Below are 20,184 nucleotides of genomic sequence, written 5' to 3' on the forward strand. Positions count from 1 at the left end.
ATCCCGAGATTACTACTTTTGAGGTCCTACTTTTTAATTTAGCTCCTAGCTCCTTAAATTCGTCTCGTAGGACCTCATCCCTCTTTTTACCTATGTCGTTGGTACCAATGTGCACCACGACAACTGGCTGTTTTCCCTCCCTATGTCCTTACTATACAGTATAAATGCACACGAGGCCCATACTTGAGAGAAGGTCACTCTGTGACCAGTTACCTTTATTACCAAAACCTCAAGTGATGAAGGTGGGTGGAGCTTCCCCTTTTATACCTGAAAGTCCAGGTTAGGAATGTCTCCCACATGTTCACCCCCTTGTGGTCAATGTTCTCAAGGTGTACAACTTAGGTCAGCTTATACATGGGTTACATTGATAGTTGAATACATGACAGTATGAGAGCAGAGTTGGCTAAAGTGGACTGGGAAAATAAATTAAAGTGTAGGACGGTTGATGAACAGTGGTGTACATTTAAGGAGATATTTCATAACTCTCAAGAAAAATACATTCCAGTGAGGAAAAAAGGGTGTAAGAGAAAAGAGAGCCATCCGTGGCTGACTAAAGAAATAAAGGACGGTATTCAAATAAAAACAAGGGCATACAAAGTGGCCAAAACTAGTGGGAGGACAGAAGTTTGGGAGGCGTTTAAAAGCCAGCAAAGAATGACTAAAAAAATGATTAAAAAAGGAAGATCGAAAGTAAACTAGCACAAAATATAAAAACAGATAGCAAGAGGTATATAAAAAGGAAAAGAGTGGCAAGAGTAAATGTTGGTCCCTTAGAGGACGAGACTGGGGAATTAGTAATGGGGAACATGGAGATGGCAGAAACTCTGAACAAATATTTTGGGTCAGTCTTTACGGTAGAGGACACTAACAATATTCCAACAGTGGATAGTCAAGGGGCTATAGGGGGGGGAGGAACTTAACACAATCACAATCACTAAGAAGGTGGTACTCAGTAAGATAATGGGACTAAATGTAGATAAATCGCCTGGACCTGATGGCTTGCATCCTAGGGTCTTAAGAGAAGTAGCAGCAGGGATAGTGGATGCATTGGTTGTAATCTACCAAAATTCCCTGGATTCTGGGGAGGTCCCAGCAGATTGGAAAACTGCAAATGTAACGCTCCTATTTAAAAAAGGAGACAAAAAGCAGGAAACTATAGACCAGTTAACCTAACATCTGTGGTTTGGAAAATGTTGGAGTCCATTATTAAAGAAGCAGTAGCAGGACATTTGGAAAAGCAACATTCGGTCAGGCAAAGTCAGCATGGATTTATGAAGGAGAAGTTACGTTTGACAAATTTGCTGGAATTCTTTGAGGCTGTAACGAACAGGGTGGATAAAGGGGAACCAGAGAATGTGGTGTATTTGGACTTCTAGAAGGCATTTGACAAGGTGCCACATAAAAGGTTACTGCACAAGATAAAAGTTCACAGGGTTGGGGGTAATATATTAGCATGGATAAAGGGTTGGTTAACAAACAGAAAACAGAGAGTCGGGCTAAATGGTTCATTCTCTGGTTGGCAATCAGTAACAAGTGGGGTGCCACAGGGATCAGTGCTGGGACCCCAACTATTTACAATCTATATTAACGACTTGGAAGAAGGGACTGAGTGTAACGTAGCCAAGTTGGCTGACTATACAAAGATGGGAGGAAAAGCAATGTGTGAGGAGGACACAAAAAATCTGCAAAAGGACATAGACGGGCTAAGTGAGTGAGCAAAAATTTGGTAGATGGAGTATAATGTTGGAAAGTGTGAGCTCATGCACTTTGGCAGAAAAAAAATCAAAGAGCAAATTAGTATTTAAATGGAGAAATATTGCAGTACAGCAGGACCTGGGGGTACTTGTGCAAGAAACACAAAAGGTTATTATGCAGGCACAGCAAGTGATCAGGAAGGCCAATGGAATCTTGGCCTTTATTGCAAAGGGGATGGAGTATAAAAGCAGGGAAGTCTTGCTACAGTTGTACAGAGTATTGGTGAGGCCACACCTCGAATACTGTGTGTAGTTTTGGTTTCCATATTTACGAAAGGATATACTTGCTTTGGAGGCAGTTCAGAGAAGGTTCACAAGGTTGATTCTGGAGATGAGGGGCTTGACTTATGAGTAAAGGTTGAGTAGGTTGGGCCTCTACTTATTGGAATTCAGAAGAATGAGAGATGATCTTATCGAAACGTATAAGATTATGAGGGGGCTTGACAAGGTGGATGCAGAGAGGATGTTTCCACTGATAGGGGAGACTAGAACTAGAGGGCAAAATCTTAGAATAAGGGGCCGCACATTTAAAACTGAGATGAGGAGAAATTTCTTCTCTCAGAGGATTGTGGATCGGTGGAACTCACTGCCTCAGAGAGCTGTGGGGGCTGGGAGATTGAATACATTTAAGACAGAAATAGACAGTTTCTTAAACGATAAGGGAATAAGGGGTTATGGGGAGCGGGCAGGATCAGATTAGCCATGATCTTATTGAATGGCGGAGCAGGCTCAAGGGACCGTATGGCTTACTCCTGCTCCTATTTTTATGTTCTTATGTTCTTATGATGATGACGACTGCAATTCTTGTCATATTGTGACTTTTGACTCAAAGCATTATATTTATTGTATACAAAAAAAATATCTTTTTTCCAATTCCGGATTTTTAAATTGCAATAATTTAAAAAGCAAATAAATTAGTACTGTTGTGCCATTGCTGTTGGTGCTCCAGCACATTGTGCCAAAAGCACTAAGCTAGGACATGCTGATAATGATTGTGAACATGGTTAGTTTCTGATCTCAGCTGTGCTGACAGGGGAGGTACAGAGCAGAGGATAGGTATTTGCACACCGGGAAGGAGGATGAAAATCAGTTGATGATTCACCCCTGGCAGCTTTGGTCTACTTCAAAGAAGTTTAACAAAAGAACAGTTTAAAATGCGCTGATGTGCACTGCTAAAATTGTCTCTGATTGGCTCTCCTTTATCACATGACCTATTGCTGAATGGTTCCCTTCGAGGATAAACCACGCACTGGAATGTGTAACTGAAACCACCCAGCCCAAGTTCTGACTGACTTTGCAAAGTGTAATTCGATACATTCTGACTTTAGAAGCCAGAGAGGGTAGATCTCCACCAACCCAGCAAAAGTCTCCCAAGTTCCAGCCGAAGTTCCTCACCCCAGTGCAAGTGCATGAATGCAAAGTCCCTTACCCCTACACCCCCTCCCCACACCACCACCCCCCCACCGCCATAGATGGGGCATTGTGTGTGGGTCATGGATTGTTAACAGGTTTATTGAGTATGAAGTGAATAGTGACAGTGCCGTGACTTCTGGATTTCATCTGCTCCAACGATGTCCCTTGCGACACACACACGAGCTTTCCGAGAAATCAGATGTGAATGTAAAAGAGGTTGTCTTGCCTGAGTTCCCTCTCTCCCCTCTCCCACTTCCTTTCCCTCTCTCCCCCGCCGCCGCCTCCCCCTCCCTCCCCCCCAGCCACCACCCCGCCACCCTGGCTCTCTCTTTTTCTCTCTCCCCCCTCCCCCTGGCTCTCTCTCTCTCTCCCTCCCCCGCCGGCTCTCACTCCCTCTTCCCCCCCACCCCCCATCTCACCCATTGCTCTCTCTTCATCCCCCCACCCTGCCTCCCTCAGCCCCCCAGCCTCCCTCTCTCTCTCCCCCCCCCCACCCCTCCCCCGGCTCTCTCTCTCCCCCGCACTTCCCCAGCTCCCACTCACTCCCCCCACCCCGGCTCTCTCTGTCTCCCCCCCCCCCCTGCCCACCCACACCTACCACCAACCTCTGGCTCATTCTCTCTCTCTCGCCCCCATCCAATCCCACCCCCACCCCCGGCTCTCTCTCGCTCTTCCCCCCCACTACCCCGGGCTCTCTCTCTCCCCTCCCTGGACAATCTCTCTCCCCCTCCCCCCCCCCCTGTGCTCTCTCTCTCCCCCCTCCCCCTGTCTTTCTCTCTCTCTCTCCCCCCCCATCTACCCGTGGCTCCCTCTCCCCGCCTCCCTCTCTCTCTCCGCGCCCTCCCCCCACCCGCCTCCCTCTCTCTTCCCCCCACCACCCCCACCCGCCCCAGCTCTTTTCCCCCCCCCCCACTTTCCTGGCTTTCACTCACTCCCTCCCCACCACCAACCCCCCCCCCCACGCACCCACCACCCCGGCCCCCCCCCCCCCCCCCAACCAGCTCTCTCTACCTCCCCCATCTCTTTCTCTCTCTCTCTCTCTCTCTCCAGCAGCTCCCCAGCTCCATCTCCCTCCCCCCATCCCCTGGCTCTCTCTCTCACCCCTGCTTCCCCGGCTCTCACTCACTCGCCTCCCACTCCCCCCCTCGACCCAATCGGCTCTCTCTATTTCTACATCCCCCATCTCTTTCTCTCTCTCTCTCTAGGGCCCTCCCTCCCGCCAGCTCCATCTCTTTCCCCGCCTCCCCGGATCTCTCCCCCAACCCCGCCCCCTCCCCGCTTGCCCTCTCTCTCTCTCTCTCTCTCTCACTGCCCCCCACTCCCCGCTCCCCACTCCGGTTCTCTCTCTCTCGCTCTTCCTCTCACACTCTCCCTGCCCCTCCCCACTCTCCACCCCCCCCTCTCTCTCCAACCCATCCCCCACCTCAATCTCCCCCCTCCCCCCCCCGGCTCTCTCTCACCGCCCCCTCCCCCATCTCTCTCTCTCCCCACCAGCACACTCTCTCTCCCCCCACTCTCTCTTTCTCCCCCCCCCCCCCCCCGCTATCTCTCTCTCCCATCCCCCCCCAACCCCCCGGCTCTCTCTCTCTCTTTCCCCTCCCCCCGGCTCCCACTCTCTATCCCCACCCTCTGCCTGGCTCGATCTCTCTCTCTCCCTCCCCCCTTGCCTCCCTCACTCCCCCCCCCCAGCCTCCCTCTCTCTCTTCACCCCCCCCCACCCCTCCCCCAGCTTTCTCTCTCTCCCGCGCTTCCCCGGCTCCCACTCACTCCCCGTTCACCCGGGCTCTCTCACCACCAACACCCGCGCCCCCCCCTTCCCACCCCGGCTCTCTCTCTCTCCCCCACCCCTCGAACCCCCCGGTACCCTCTCTGTCTCTCCCCGCCCCTCCCGGCACTCTCTCACGCCCCCGCCCCCGGCTCTATCTTTCTCTCTCTCCATCCCCCCCCCCGGGTCCCTCTCTCTCCGCACCCTGACCCCCGCCAGCTCCCTCTCTCTTCCCTTCCCCGGCTCCCTCTCTCTCTCCCTCCTCCACCTGCCTCTCTCTCTCTCGCTCCCCCCTGCCCCCTCCCCAGCCCTGGCTCCCTCTTTCTCTGTCTCCTCCTCTCTCACTCCACCCCCCCCCCACTCTCTCTCTCCCCCCCCATCTCTCTCTCCCCCCCCCCCCCGCCCCCGGCTCCCTCTCTCTCTTTCTCCCTGCCCCCCCCCTCTCTCTTTCTCCCTTTCCCCCCCCCCCCCTCCGGCTCCCTCTCTCTCTCTCGCCTACCCTCCCCCCGGCGCGCTCTCTTTCCCCGTCCCCCTCAACGGCCCTCTCTATCTCTCTCTGTCCCATCTCTTTCTCTCTATCTCTCCCCACTTGCCTGGGTCTCTCTCTCTCTCCCTCCCACCCCCCTCCCATGGCACCTCCTCTCTCTCTCTCTCCCCCCTCTCTCTCTCTCTCCCACCACCTCGTTCACTCCCCCCCCCGCCCGCCTCTCTCACTCTCTCTCTCTCCCCACCCTTCTCTCTCTCTCTCTCCCACCCACCGGGTTCTCTCTCTCTCCCCCCACCTGTCTCCCTCTCCCTCACTCCCCCCTCGCCGCCCCCCCCCCAACCCGGCTCCCTCTCTCTCGCCCCCCACCCCCCAGCTCTCTCTCTCCCCCCCCCCCCGTCCCCCTCAACGGCTCTCTCTATCTCTCTCTACCCCATCTCTTTCTCTCTCTCTATCCCCACTCGCCTGGGTCTCTCTCTCTCTCCCTCCCACCACCCCCCTTCCCCCTACCCCCCGGCTCTCCCTCTCTCTCTCTCCCGCACCCCCGACCCCATCACAGCTCCCTCACTCTCTCTCCCCCCCCACTCAGCTCCCTCTCTTTTTTCCCCCCTTCCCCCCCCAGTTCTCACTCTCACCCACCCCCCCAGCTCCCATTCTCTCTCCCCCCCACTCAACTGGCTCTTTCTCTCCCTACCCCCCCCCACCCACTCCCACCGCCCCCCCCTCATCCCCATCCCCACACCAGACTTTCTCACTCTCTCTCTTGCCCCCCCGGGCTCTGTCTTCCCACCGCCCCCCCGCTCCCCCCACCCGGCTCGCTCTCTCTCTCCCTTCCTCCCTCCCCCCTACCGGCTCTCACTCTCGCCCCCCACTCATCCCACCCTGGGTTCGCTCCCTCTTTCTCTCTCTCTCCTCCCGCCCCCACCCCCCGGGCTCTCACTCTCCCCCTCTGCGCCCACCCTCCCCCCCGGCTCTCTCTCTCCCCCCCCATCCACCTCAACGGCTCTCTTCATCTCTTTCTCTCTCTCTCTCCCCATTCGCCTGGTTCCCTTCCTCTCTCCCTTCCATCTCCCCCCCGCCCCCGCTGGCTCCCCCTCTCTCTCTCCCGCACCCCTCACCCCCCCGACAGTTCCATCACTCTCTCTCCCCCCCGCAGCTCCCATTCTCTCTCCCACTCGCTCAACCGGCTCTTTCTCTCCCTATACCTCCCCTCCCGCCTCCCTCCCCCCCCATCCCCACACCAGGCTCTCTCACTCTCTCTCTTCCCCCACCCCCCCCACCACCCCGGGCTCTGTCTTCCCACCCCAGGCTCTCTCACTCTCTCTCTTCCCCCCACCCCCACAGCTCTCTCTCTCTCTCCCCACTCGCCTGGGTCTTTCTCTCACTTTCCCTCCAACCTCCCCCACCCTCCTCCCGTGCTCTCTCTCTCTCACTACTTATGATGTTTTCTCTCCCACAGTAGGCTGCGGCAGAAAATGTTTCAGCAGCGATAAGCTCCACGCAGGCTCGTGGCCCCCACTTCCGGCTTCCTCGAACGTCGCACTGTGCATGCGCGACCGAATACCGGGGCCCATGCGCAAAAAGGGGCCGAGGTCCAATGTAACATAGAAACATAGAAAAGAGGTGCAGGAGTAGGCCATTTGGCCCTTCGAGCCTGCACCACCATTCGATAAGATCATGGCTGATCATTCCCTCAGTACCCTTTTCCTGCTTTCTCTCCATACCCCTTGATCCCTTTAGCCGTAAGGGCCATATCTATCTCCCTCTTGAATATATCCAATGAACTGGCATCAACAACTCTCTGCGGTAGGGAATTCCACAGGTTAACAACTCTCTGAGTGAAGAAGTTTCTCCTCATCTCAGTCCTAAATCGCCTACCCCTTATCCTAAGACTGTGTCCCCTGGTTCTGGACTTCCCAACATCGGGAACAATCTACCCGCATCTAACCTGCCCTGTCTCATCAGAATCTTGTATGTTTCTATGAGATCCCCTCTCATCCTTCTAAACTCAAATGTATAAAGGCCCAGTTGATCCAGTCTCTCCTCATATGTCAGTCCAGCCATCCCGGGAATTAGTCTGGTGAACCTTCGCTGCACTCCCTCAATAGCAAGAACGTCCTTCCTCAGATTAGGAGATCAAAATTGAACACAATATTCCAGGTGAGGCCTCGCCAAGGCCCTGTACAACATCAGAAAGACCTCCCTGCTCCTATACTCAAATCCCCTAGCTATGAAGTCCAACATACCATTTGCCTTCTTCACCGCCTGCTGTACCTGCATGCCAACTTTCAATGACTGATGAACCATGACACCCAGGTCTCGTTGCATCTCCCCTTTTCCTAATCTGCCCTCATTCAGATAATATTCTGCCTTCGCGTTTTTGCCCCCAAAGTGGATAACCTCACATTTATCCACACTATACTGCATCTGCCATGCATTTGCCTACTCACCTAACCTGTCTAAGTCACCCTGCAACCTCTTAGCGTCCTCCCCACAGCTCACACCACCACCCAGTTTAGTGTCATCTGCAAACTTGGAGATATTACACTCTATCCTTCATCCAAATCATTGATGTATATTGTAAATAGCTGGGGTCCCAGCACTGAGCCCTGCGGCACTCCACTGGTCACTGCCTGCCATTCTGAAAAGGACCCGTTTATCCCGACTCTCTGCTTCCTGTCTCCCAGCAGTTCTCTATCCATGTCAGTATATTACCCCCAATTCCATGTGCTTTAATTTTGCACACCAATCTCTTGTGTGGGACTTTGTCAAAAGCCTTTTGAAAGCCCAAATACACCACATCCACTGGTTCTCCCTTGTCCACTCTACTAGTTACATCCTCAAAAAATTCCAGAAGATTTGTCAAGCATGATTTCCCCTTCATAAATCCATGCTGACTTGGACCGATCCTGTCACTGCTTTCCAAATGCGCTGCTATTTCATCCTTAATAGTTGATTCCAACATTTTCCCCACTGCCAATGTCAGGCTAACCAGTCTATCATTACCCGCTTTCTCTCTGCCTCCCTTTTTAAAAAGTGGTGTTACATTAGCTACCTTCCAGTCCGTAGGAACTGATCCAGAGTCGATAGACTGTTGGAAAATGATCACCAATGCATCCACTATTTCTATGGCCACTTCCTTAAGTACTCTGGGATGCAGATTTATCGGCCTTCAATCCCAACAATTTCCCTAACACAATTTCCCGCCTAATAAGGATATCCTTCAGTTCCTCCTTCTCACGAGACCCTCGATCCCCTCGTACTTCTGGAAGGTTATTTGTGTCTTCCTTCGTGAAGACAGAACCAAAGTGTTTGTTCAATTGGTCTGCCATTTCTTTGTCCCCCAATATAAATTCACCTGAATCCGACTGCAAGGGACCTACGTTTGTTTTCACTAATCTTTTTCTCTTCACATATCTATAGAAGCTTTTGCAGTCAGTTTTTATGTTCCCAGCAAGCTTCCTCTCATACTCTATTTTCCCCCTCCTAATTAAACTGTTTGTCCTCCTCTGCTGAATTCTAAATTTCTCCCAATCCTCAGGTTTGCTGCTTTTTCTGGCCAATTTATATGCCTCTTCCTTGGATTTAACACTATCCTTAATTTCCCTTGTTTGCCACGGTTGAGCCACCTTCCCCGTTTTATTTTTACTCCAGAGATGTACAATTGCTGAAGTTAATCCATGTGATCTTTAAATGTTTGCCATTGCCTATCCACTGTCAACCCTTTACGTATCATTTGCCAGTCTATTCTAGCCAATTCACGCCTCAAACCATCAAAGTTACCTTTCCTTAAGTTCAGGACCCTAGTTTCTGAATTAACTGTGTCACTCTCCATCCTAATAAAAAATTCCACCATGTTATGTTCACTCTTCTCCAAGAGGTCTCGCACAACAAGATTGCTAATTAGTCCTTTCTCATTACACATCACCCAGTCTAGGATGGCCAGCTCCCTGGTTGGTTCCTCAACATATTGGTTGAGAAAACCATCCCTAATACACTCCAAGAAATCCAGTACAAATAGTCACTCTGTTTTAAAAAGGACTGAGAGCAGGTTGTGTGACAGCCAACTCAACTAGAGAATGGAAGAGGCAAAATAGCAAATTGTTTTCCATTTAAATGATTGAGGTGTAAATTTTTAATTGACTAATATTTACATTTGTTGACACAGTATTTTATCATATGAACAGGACAAAGCATAGCTTCAAGGAGTATGCACCGGACAAAGTAACAAGAGCTGGCCTCAAATATCACATGCAATCAATCCTGCTATTTCATTGAGTTTGTTTTACATATAGTCTTACAGAGCACACACAGTGAGAGCAGACCACGCTGACCGAGCTTAATATAAGTCACCATGCGGTGCATGCTTCCTGCATACAGCACAATTTACAGAACCAGTCAAAAGCAGTAGTTCAAACCATCTACTCCTCCCAGCCAAAGCTGAAATTTTAATGGGGAAAGTGGGATGGGGGCGGGAGGCTCCGAGGCGGTGGGGAAACCCGGGAGGCCGTGTTTCCCGCAGGCCTTGCTGACTGTAATCCACTGGGAGGACAGATGGGCCAATGTCAGTGTTCTCGCTCAGGCCAACATCCCCAGCATTGAAGCACTGACCATACTTGACCAGCTCCATTGGGCGGGCCACATCGTCTGCATGCCCAACACAAGATTCCCAAAGCAATTGCTCTACTCGGAACTCCTACACAGCAAGCGAGCCCCAGGTGGGCAGAGGAAACGCTTCAAGCACACCCTCAAAACGTCCTTGATATAGTGCAACATTCCCCCCCCTCCCCACGGACACCTGGGAGTCCCTGGCCCAAGACCACCCTAAGTGGAGGAAGAGCATCTGGGAAGGTGCTGAGCACCTTGAGTCTCGTCGCCGAGAGCATGCAGAAACCAAGTGCAGACAGCAAAAGGAGCGTGCGGCAACCCAAGCTCCCCACCTACCCTTTCCTTCAACCACTGCCCCACCTGTTAGAGAGACTGTAATTCTGCATTGGACCGTACAGCTACCTAAGAACTCACTTTTAGAGTGGAAACAAGTCTTCCTCGATTTCGAGCAACTGACTATGATGATGATTGTTATGTCTGTAATGTACTTATGAATGACTCCACGAGGCAATGTGTTGTACTCAAACTGTAGTGACCTTGGTCCTTTATTTGTAACTCCAGAGTGAGGCACAAGCATGATGGGCAGCCTTTTATACTGGGCCCTGCACACCTATGCAGGTGACACTCAGGTCTCCCACCGCAGTGCCTTCTCGTGGACAGCCTCTGCCACAGGGGCAGGAAACCCCGGTCTCCACCAGTTGCACCCTCTAATGGTGCCAGCATAGTATATACACAGTGTAAACCTTATTGATAGTACATCAGGTAACAAGTCTCCATGTTATGCAACTATATAGTGACTACACAGAGAGTATATCTATAGTCTGCATATATGACAATGATGAATGGGGGTAGGGGGATAGGGAGGAAAGCCTGGGGGGTGGAGTGATCTGAGGCCTCGTAGGGGCTCTCCAATTGCTGGGGGTGCGCTCGACAGGATCCCTGGATCCAGGAGGCAATTGTAAAGATACTTAGCTGCTGGATCCTGCAGTCCCCGCCTTTTTGTAACTGCCGGGTTTTATGAATTGTGTGAAACCACATGCAGTTAAAAACAAAATAGAGGTTAAAAATGAGGCTTCCAACATTATTGTAATATTTAAATTACCGTTCCACCTCCTGGGAACGGGATGACTGTCCACCCACGTTGTAAAGTCCTATCCCCTCAGTACAGATTCACACGAGGCATGTAGTGAAGTCAAGGTCACTCTGGACCTGCACCTTTATTTCACAGCTCTGGAATGCTGCACTTACCTGAGACCTGTCCTTATATACCTGTCTCTTGCAAGTGCACCCCTGGTGGTAAGGTATGCTGGTGGTTACAGGTCATATCTTATTCCAGTCATGTATAGCAGGTTGGGATACAGTTATATATAATAATGTAAGATACATGACATCACCCTCCCCCAAGGTCTTATTGTCTTTATAGGTTCAGTCTCTCAGGTGGTCTACGCTCTCGTGTGGAGCGTCTGAGTTGTGGTTCAGTTGTTTGCCTTGGTGTCTGTTTTTCTTTGGGTGTGGTTGCTGGTATCTTGCCTGGGCTGTCTGTTTCGATTGGTGTGATTGTTGTTGACTCGCCTGGGCTGTCTGTTGGGATTGCCCTTTCCTCAGGTTGTTCCCTCTGTCTGTCCACCAGGTGTGGTGCGAGTTCCACATTGTAGTCTGCCTCTGGTTCCGCAGTGTTGTTGGTAAATCTGCTTTTGACTTGGTCTACATGTCTCCGGCAGGTTTTGCCATTGTTCATTTGTACTACCAGTAGCCTGTTTCCTTTCTTGCCCGTTACTGTCCCTGCAAGCCATTTGGGACCCCTGCCACAGTTTAGTACAAACACTTTGTCCCCTATCTTATCCCATCTCCCCCTCGAATTTCTGTCATGGTACTCAGTCAGCTTACGACGCTTTACCTCAACGATTTCGTGCATGTCTGGGAGGATTAATGAGAGCCTTGTTTTTAAAGTCCTTTTCATCAACAGTTGCGCGGGGGGGATCCCAGTCAATGAGTGCGGATGAGATCTGTATGCCAGCAGCAGTCGCGACAGGCGACCCTGCAGCATGGGACCTTGGATTTTAAGCATGCCTTGTTCAATGAATTGCACTGCTCTCTCCACCTGGCCGTTGGAGGCCGGCTTGAACGGTGCCGTCTTGACGTGATTTATGCAGTGGTCAATTATAAAGTCTTGGAATTCTGCGCTGGTGAAGCACGGACCATTGTCACTGACCAATATGTCAGGGATTCCGTGCGTTGCAAACATGGTTGCGAGGCTCTCCACAGTGGTGGAGGTTGTGCTCGAGTTTAAAATGGTGCATTCGATCCACTTTGAAAATGCATCTACAACTACGAGGAACATTTTGCCCATGAATGGGCCCACATAGTCTACATGCACCCACGACCACAGTTTGGTAGGCCAGGGCCAGGGGCTCAGTGGAGCCTCCCTTGGGGCATTGCTAAGTTGGGCACAAATGGTGCACCTTCGGATGCAGAGCTCCAAGTCCGCGTCAATACCAGGCCACCAGACGTGGGATCTGTCTATGGCCTTCATGAGAACGATCCCCAGATGCTCGCGGTGGAGCACCCGGACAAATGCCTCTCTGCCTCGCAGAGGCATGACTACTCGGCTGCCCCACATCAGGCAGTCTACTTGTAGTGATAGCTTATGCATGCGCCTATGAAACTGTTTTAATTCCACGGGGCAGGCATCGCGAGCCTCTGCCCAGTTACCGGTTAGGACACATCTTTTTACTAAGGATAACGTGGGGTCGCTGGCTGTCCAGGCTCTGATTTGGCGAGCCGTCATGGGCGAACCTGTGCACTCAAAGGCATTGATTGCCATGACTATCTCACAGTCCTGTTCGTCAGACCCTTCTGTGGTCGCCAGGGGTAGCCTGCTGAGCGCGTCGGCACAGTTGTCTTTGCCTGGTCTGTGCCTTACGGTATAGTTGTAGGACGCCAGCATGAGTGCCCACCGTTAAAGTCGCGCCGAGGCGTTGACATTTATTGCCTTGCTCTCGGATAGGAGGGACGTGAGGGGCTTGTGGTCGGTTTCTAACGCGAACTTGGCCCCGAAAAGGTATTGGTGCATCTTTTTGACACCGTACACGCACGCGAGCGCCTCCTTCTCTACCATTCCGTACCCGCGATCCGCCTGCGAAAGTGACCTGGAGGCATAAGCTATATTGACATGTTGCAAAACGCACCCGACCCCATACGCTGACGCATCGCATCTGAGAACTAGCTTTTTACCTGGGTCAAAGAAAGTTAAAACACTGTTGGAACACACAAGGTTGCGTGCCTTATTGAAGGCGCGTTCCTGGGAGTCCCCCCAAAACCAATCGCACCCCTTCCTGAGTAGCACGTGGAGAGGCTCCAGCAGCGTGCTTAAGTTCTGCATAAAGTTCCCAAAGTAATTGAGTAGCCCGAGAAAGGCGCGCAGTTCTGAGACATTCCGGGGCCTGGGTGCCAGGCGAATTGCTTCTGTTTTGGACTCTGTTGGGCGGATTCCATCAGCGGCAATCCTTCTGCCCAAAAATTCAACCTCGGGTGTGAGAAACAGGCACTTGGATTTCTTGACTCGTAGGCCTACCCGATCCAACCGCTTTAGTACTTCCTCCAAATTATGGAGATGGGAGTCGGTGTCCCTGCCCGTGATAAGTATGTCGTCTTGAAATACAACCGTCCCCGGGATGGACTTGAGCAGGCTCTCCATGTTGCGCTGGAATATGGCAGCTGCCGACCTGATGCCGAATGGGCATCGATTGTACATGAAAAGGCCTCGATGTGTGTTGATGATGGTGAGTAGCTTGAATTCCTCGGTCAAGATGTGAGATCTAATTTTGAGAAAAGTTTACCTCTAGCCAATGTGGCAAATAAGTCCTCCGCTCTGGGCAGCGGGTACTGGTCCTGTAGGGAGACTCTGTTTATGGTAGATTTGTAGTCCCCACAGATTCGTACGGATCCATCAGGCTTCATGACTGGGATGATGGGACTTCCCAATTGCTAAATTCCACAGGTGATATAATGCCTTCCCACAGAAGCCTGTCTAGTTCGTGTTCAATCTTTTCCCTCATCACATCGGGTACAGCTCTGGCCTTGTGATGGACCAGTCTAGCATCCTGTGTGATGTAGATTTTGACTTTGGCCCCTTTGAAAGTGCCCACACCTGGCTGAAAGAGATGTTCAAATCGCTTTATAACTGTTGAGCAGGAGGTCCATTCCTCTAATGACATGGCATGGACATCATCCCATTTCCAGTTTAGTTTTGCCAGCCAGCTTCTCCCCAGCAGTGCTGGGGGGTCTCCGTGGACAATCCACAGAGGAAGTCGGTTCACTTCCCTTTGTGTGTGACAGACAGCATGGCGCTGCCGAGGACTGGTACGATTTCTTTGGTATAGGTCCTTAGTTTGGTGTCGACCCTTGTGAGTTTTGGTCTGTCTCTTTTATGCAGCCACAGTTGTTCAAATTATTGAGCTCCCATGAGAGATTGACTCGCTCCTGTATCCAGCTCCAACAGATATCCCGTTGAGTAGGACCCTCATCATTATAGGAGGCGTCCTGTTGTAGGAGCAGCGGCCATTGATCGTGTTGACCAGCTGTGCACCGGTGTCCCGGGTACTGTCCCCACCATTTTCTGGTCCGCTTTCCGACCCATCCGATTCGTATACCAGCCGAGCTGCCGTTTTTTTGCACATGCGGGCCAAATGCCCTGTATATTCACAATTTCTGCAAACAGCCTGATAAATCGACATCCCCTTGATGAGTGCCCACCCCCACACCTCCAGCACTGATCTGTTCCATTGTTCAAAGAGTTCCCAAAGAATGAGCTGCGTCTGGCTGATCTCTCTTGAGCTTCTCTCAGTTTGTAGTTGATTGCTCGCATTGTGGGTTGATGAGGTGTGAACGGCCGTTCCAGTGGCCCTTGATGGCTTCTGCCTGCTGTCGAGAGCCTGTTCTCCCGGTTTTGTCTGTGTGTGGGGGTAGCAGCTTGTTTAGTGCTGTGAACTTCTTGTGCCAATATTTCGTTAGTTGTCGTACCTGCATTGTAAATCAACCTCGTTTCTTCTTCCCCTACCAAGAATGTCTGTGAAACCAGTGCTGCTGCCTCTAAGGTCAGGTTCTTGGTCTCTATGAGCTTTCGGAATATGCCTGCGTGGCCTATTCCTTCAATGAAAAAGTCTCTCAGCATTTCTCTCCTCAGTTCATCGGAGAACTCACATAAACTAGCCAACCTCCGAAGTTCCGCCACGAAGTAGGGTATGCTCTGGCCCACACAGCGTCTGTAGTTGTAGAACCTGTGTCTGGCCATGTGTAGGCTGCTCGCTGGCTTCAGGTGGTCTCTTATCAATGTGCTCAATTCTTCAAATGACTTTCTTGCTGGTTTCTCGGGTGCCAACAGATCCTTCATTGAAGCGTATGTTTTCGAGCCACAGCTGGTCAAGAGATGGGCTCTTCTCTTGTCTGCCTTATCGTCGCCTAACCAGTCTTTGGTTACAAAGCTTTGCTGGAGTCTTTCTATAAAGTCCTCCCAATTGTCTCCCGCATTGTACTTTTCATCTGATCTGTTGTTCGCCATTCTGTGGATTCTGTAATCCCGTAACCCGTTGCCACTGTAAAGTCCTGTTCCCTCAGTACAGATTCACACGAGGCATGCAGTGAAGTCAAGGTCACTCTGGAACTGCACCTTTATTTCACAGCTCTGGAATGCTGCACTTGCCTGAGACCTGTCCTTATATACATGTCTCTTGCAAGTACACCCCTGGTGGTAAGGTATGCTGGTGGTTACAGGTCATATCTTATTACAATCATGTATAGCATGTTAGGATACAGTTATATATAATAATGTAAGATACATGACACCCGTCCTGCTTCCCGTCCCACCTCCATTAAAACCCACATGTTTTTATCGGTTAAAATTCCGCCCAAAGTGAAAGAAAATAGATTTAAAAACACATACAAATCTGCATTAACTATGTCTGTAATACTTTGGTTAAAGGCTATTAATCTAATATTGCTTTGTATTGTTAGAGTCGCAGATAAGATCATTTTAAAATAACCTACCAGGGCACGGATTGGACTGGAGGAACGAGAACGGATGGGACTGGAACTTCTGCTTCGGCTTTTACTTGGTGACCACTGAATCAATAAAAACACAAGATTACCAACAGAAAGGGAGACATTGACCGCAGGTTTGGACTAATTCCAACATACTACAGTAACTGAGTACAATTCAGTAAAAGCTGCCAAATAAAACAGATTACTGATAAAAAGGGAAAGAAGTCTGGGGGAGTATTTTTATTCAGACTAGTCTCCCATTTTAGAAAAAGAAAGGATTTTTTTTTAAATATATATATATATTTAAACATCTGTTTAAATGGGTCCATCCTTCGACCACTCAAGCATGGAGCGCTACTTTGAATCCTGGAGTAACTCCATTGAAATAGTAGAGGCCGCAACTTCAGGCCAGCCTTAAGAGCTGATCTGGAGTTGCAAAGCCCCATGAAAACATGCTAAAGGCTAGGGATACAGAGTATCCAGCATGTTTTCTGTTATATATGTGAACTTGTATTTACTCTGTACAGCCACCAGAGGGCTCATCCCCTGGAGTCCCAAGGGATTCCATAATCCGTTGGGAGCACAGGTATTTAAAGAGGCCTCACAGGTTGGGGAGGCACTCGGGAGACCTGCAATAAAAGACTACGGTCACACTTTACTTTGAGCTCACAGTGTTCAGTCTGACTCTTTCTCCATACATAACACCATGTACCTCTGCCTCCTTGGTCTGAGGCTATGGTTCATCGTGATCCTCCATGGATCTGTCCTCCTCTGCAACATGGTGGTTTGCAGGTTTAACACGATTTGCAGCACATCTGCACACTCGATGGAGGTGTCCCATTGTTCCACAGCCCGTGCAAACGTACCCTTTGAATTGGCATGAATGGAAACGATGATCACCCGAGAAGGTCTTAAACAAATTTCCAGGCATTGGGAAATTCCAAGAAACAAAAGTGCAGATCCACCTAGTTCCGGGGACGCGACCCATCCATCACAAGGTGAGAGCAGTACCGCACATGATGAGAGATAGGGTAAAGATCGAGCTAGACTGGCTGCAAAGAGAGGGCATCATTTCACCGATCGAGTTCAACGAGTGGGCCAGTCCGATTGTTCCTGTCCTCAAGGGAGACGGCACCGTCAGAATCTGTGGCAATTACAAAGTAACTATCAATCGTTTCTCCCTGCAGAACCAATACCCACTACCAAAGGCCAACGATCGCTTTGCAACGCTGGCAGGAGGGAAGATGTTCACGAAGCTGGATCTGACTTCAGCCTACATGACGCAGGAACTGGAGGAATCATCGAAGGCCCTCACCTGCATCAACATGCACAAAGATCTTTTTGTTTATAACAGATGCCCGTTTAGAATCCGATCAGCGGCGGCGATATTCCAGAGAAACATGGAAAGCTTACTGAAATCGGTCCTGCACACCATGGTCTTCCAGGACGACATCTTGGTCACAGGTCGGAGCACAGTCGAGCATCTGCAGCACCTGGAGGAGGTTCTTAGTCGACTCAACCACGTGGGGCTCAGGTTAAAACACTCAAAGTGCGTTTTCCTGGCGCCTGAAGTGGAGTTTTTGGGAAGGAGGATTGCAGCGGATGGCATCAAGCCCACCAACACGAAGACGGAGGCAATCGAGAACGCACCGAGGCCACAGAATGGGACAGAGCTGCTATCGTTTCTGGGACTCCTGAACTACTTTGGTAACTTCTTACCGGGTCTTAGCACACTGTTAGAACCACTGCATGTTTTACTATGGAAAGGGGATGAATGGGTTTGGGGCAAAAGCCAAGAAAATGCCTTTATAAAAGCGAGAAAATTGTTATGCTCCAACAAACTGCTTGTGTTGTATGATCCATGTAAGCGTTTGGTATTAGCATGTGATTCGTCGTCACATGGCGTCGGGTGTGTATTGCAACAAGCTAATAATTTCGGGAAACTGCAACTGGTTGCTTATGCATCTAGGAGTCTGTCTAAGACTGAGAGCCTACAGCATGATTGAGAAAGAAGCGTTAGCGTGTGTCTATGGTGTAAAGAAAATGCATCAATATCTGTTTGGACTAAAATTCGAATTGGAAACTGACCATAAGCCAATTATATCCCTGCTTTCAGAGAGTAAAGGGATAAACACCAATGCATCGGCCCGCATCCAGAGATGGGTGCTCACGTTGTCCGCATACAACTACGCCATCCGCCACAGGCCAGGCACACAAAACTGCGCCAATGCTCTCAGTAGGCTGCCATTGCCCACCACCGGGGTAGAAATGGCGCAACCCGCAGATCTAGCCATGGTTATGGAAGCATTTGAGAGTGAGCAATCACCCGTCACTGCCCAGCAGATCAAAACCTGGACAAGCCAGGACTCCTTATTATCTCTAGTCAAAAGCTGTGTGCTTCACGGTTGCTGGTCCAATGTCCAAGTAGAAATGCAGGAAGAGATTAAGCCGTTCCAGCGGCGCAAAGATGAAATGTCTATACAAGCAGACTGCCTTCTATGGGGCAATCGAGTAGTGGTCCCCAAGAAGGGCAGAGACACCTTCATCAATGACCTCTACAGTACCCAGCCAGGCATCGTAATGATGAAAGCGATAGCCAGATCCCACATGTGGTGGCTATAAAAGTATAGAAAACAAAACTTAAAAAGGCATATTTCTTCAGGCTAAGTATTTGGTACCCAGGGACATTTCCCATCGTGGAATGTTTGTTAGTTAAAACACTTGTGTTTAAGATATATAGACCATAGAGTCCTGTGTTCACAGATGTAATACATGATCGCAGTTAAGCAATGTACCCAGGGAGGCGGCACTAATTTTATGGTCTTGGCCCTGACCGTGGACTAGGGTACACGTTTATTATGCAGGCCCGTTCTTGGGTAAAATGTTCCTTGTGGTTGTAGACGCGTACTCCAAGTGGATTGAATGTGAGATAATGTCGGCTAGCACATCCGCTGCCACTACTGAAAGCCTGCGGGCCATGTTTGCCACTCACAGCTTACCTGGTGTCCTGGTGAGCGACAACGGGCCATGTTTTACCAGTGCTGAGTTCAAAGAATGCATAACCCGTAACGGGATCAAACATGTCACATCTGCCCCATTTAAACCAGTGTCCAATGGTCAGGCAGTGCAAACCATCAAGCAAGGCTTGAAGAGGGTAACAGAAGGCTCGCTGCAGACTCGCCTATCCCGAGTCCTGCTTAGCTACCGCATGAGACCCCACTCGCTCAGTGGGATCCCACTTGCTGAACTGCTCATGAAAGCAAGGCTCTCATTAGTTCACCCTGATCTATATGAACAGGTAGAGCGCAGGCGGCTTCAACAAAGTGCTTACCATGATAGTGCAATTGTGTCACGCGAGATTGAAATCAATGATCCTGTAATTGTATTGAATTATAGGCAAGGTCCCAAGTGGCTTCCCAGCACTGTCATGGCCAAAGAGGGTGTTTCAGGTCAAACTTTCAAATGGATTCATTCACCGGAAACACTCGGACCAAATCAAACTCAGATTTACGGACAATCCTGAGCAACCCACCTTGGACCCTACCTTTTTTGATCCCCCAACATACACACCAGTGGCAACCGGCACCATGGTTGACCACGAAGCAGAACCCATCATCCACAGCAGCCCTGCAGGGCCCAACACACCAGGTAGCCCAGCAAGGCTAGCTGCACAGCAGCCCAGTGAGGGCCCAACAAATGATTTAGCAATACCAGCTTTCACACCGAGACGATCAACCAGGGCAAGAAGGGCCCCAGATCGACTCTCATTGTAAATAGTTACACTATTGACTTTGCGGGGGAGTGTTGTTATACATGTGAACTTGTATTTACTCTGTACAGCCACCAGAGGGCTCATCCCCTGGAGTCCCAAGGGATTCCATAATCCCTTGGGAGCACAGGTATTTAAGGAGGCCTCAAAGGTTGGAGAGCCACTCTGGAGACCTGCAATAAAATACTACGGTCACACTTTACTTTGAGCTCACAGTGTTCAGTCTGACTCTTTCTCCATACATAACAGTTTCCTAGGTTCACAAAATTAGACTACCAGGCAAAATATTTATAAAAAGACAATGGACCGGATTTTCTAGTCCTTTGTGCTCCATTTTTTGCCCTGGAGTGGT

At 50.3% G+C, this 20,184-nt stretch overlaps 1 protein-coding gene across 3 annotated transcripts in view; it reads right to left on the bottom strand.

Annotated features, from left to right (window-relative positions):
• The window catches only part of spata18 (spermatogenesis associated 18), a 347,300-nt gene that overhangs the window by 143,813 nt on the left and 183,303 nt on the right, over window positions 1–20,184 (bottom strand). For all 3 annotated transcript variants that reach the window (XM_070870070.1, XM_070870069.1, XM_070870071.1), the window contains one exon: window positions 16,070–16,144. In XM_070870070.1, coding sequence (XP_070726171.1) covers window positions 16,070–16,144 — 75 coding nt within the window. The remainder of the gene's footprint in view (window positions 1–16,069; window positions 16,145–20,184) is intronic.

Source organism: Pristiophorus japonicus, chromosome 2 (assembly GCF_044704955.1).
Source record: "Pristiophorus japonicus isolate sPriJap1 chromosome 2, sPriJap1.hap1, whole genome shotgun sequence".
NCBI lineage: Eukaryota > Metazoa > Chordata > Chondrichthyes > Pristiophoridae > Pristiophorus > Pristiophorus japonicus.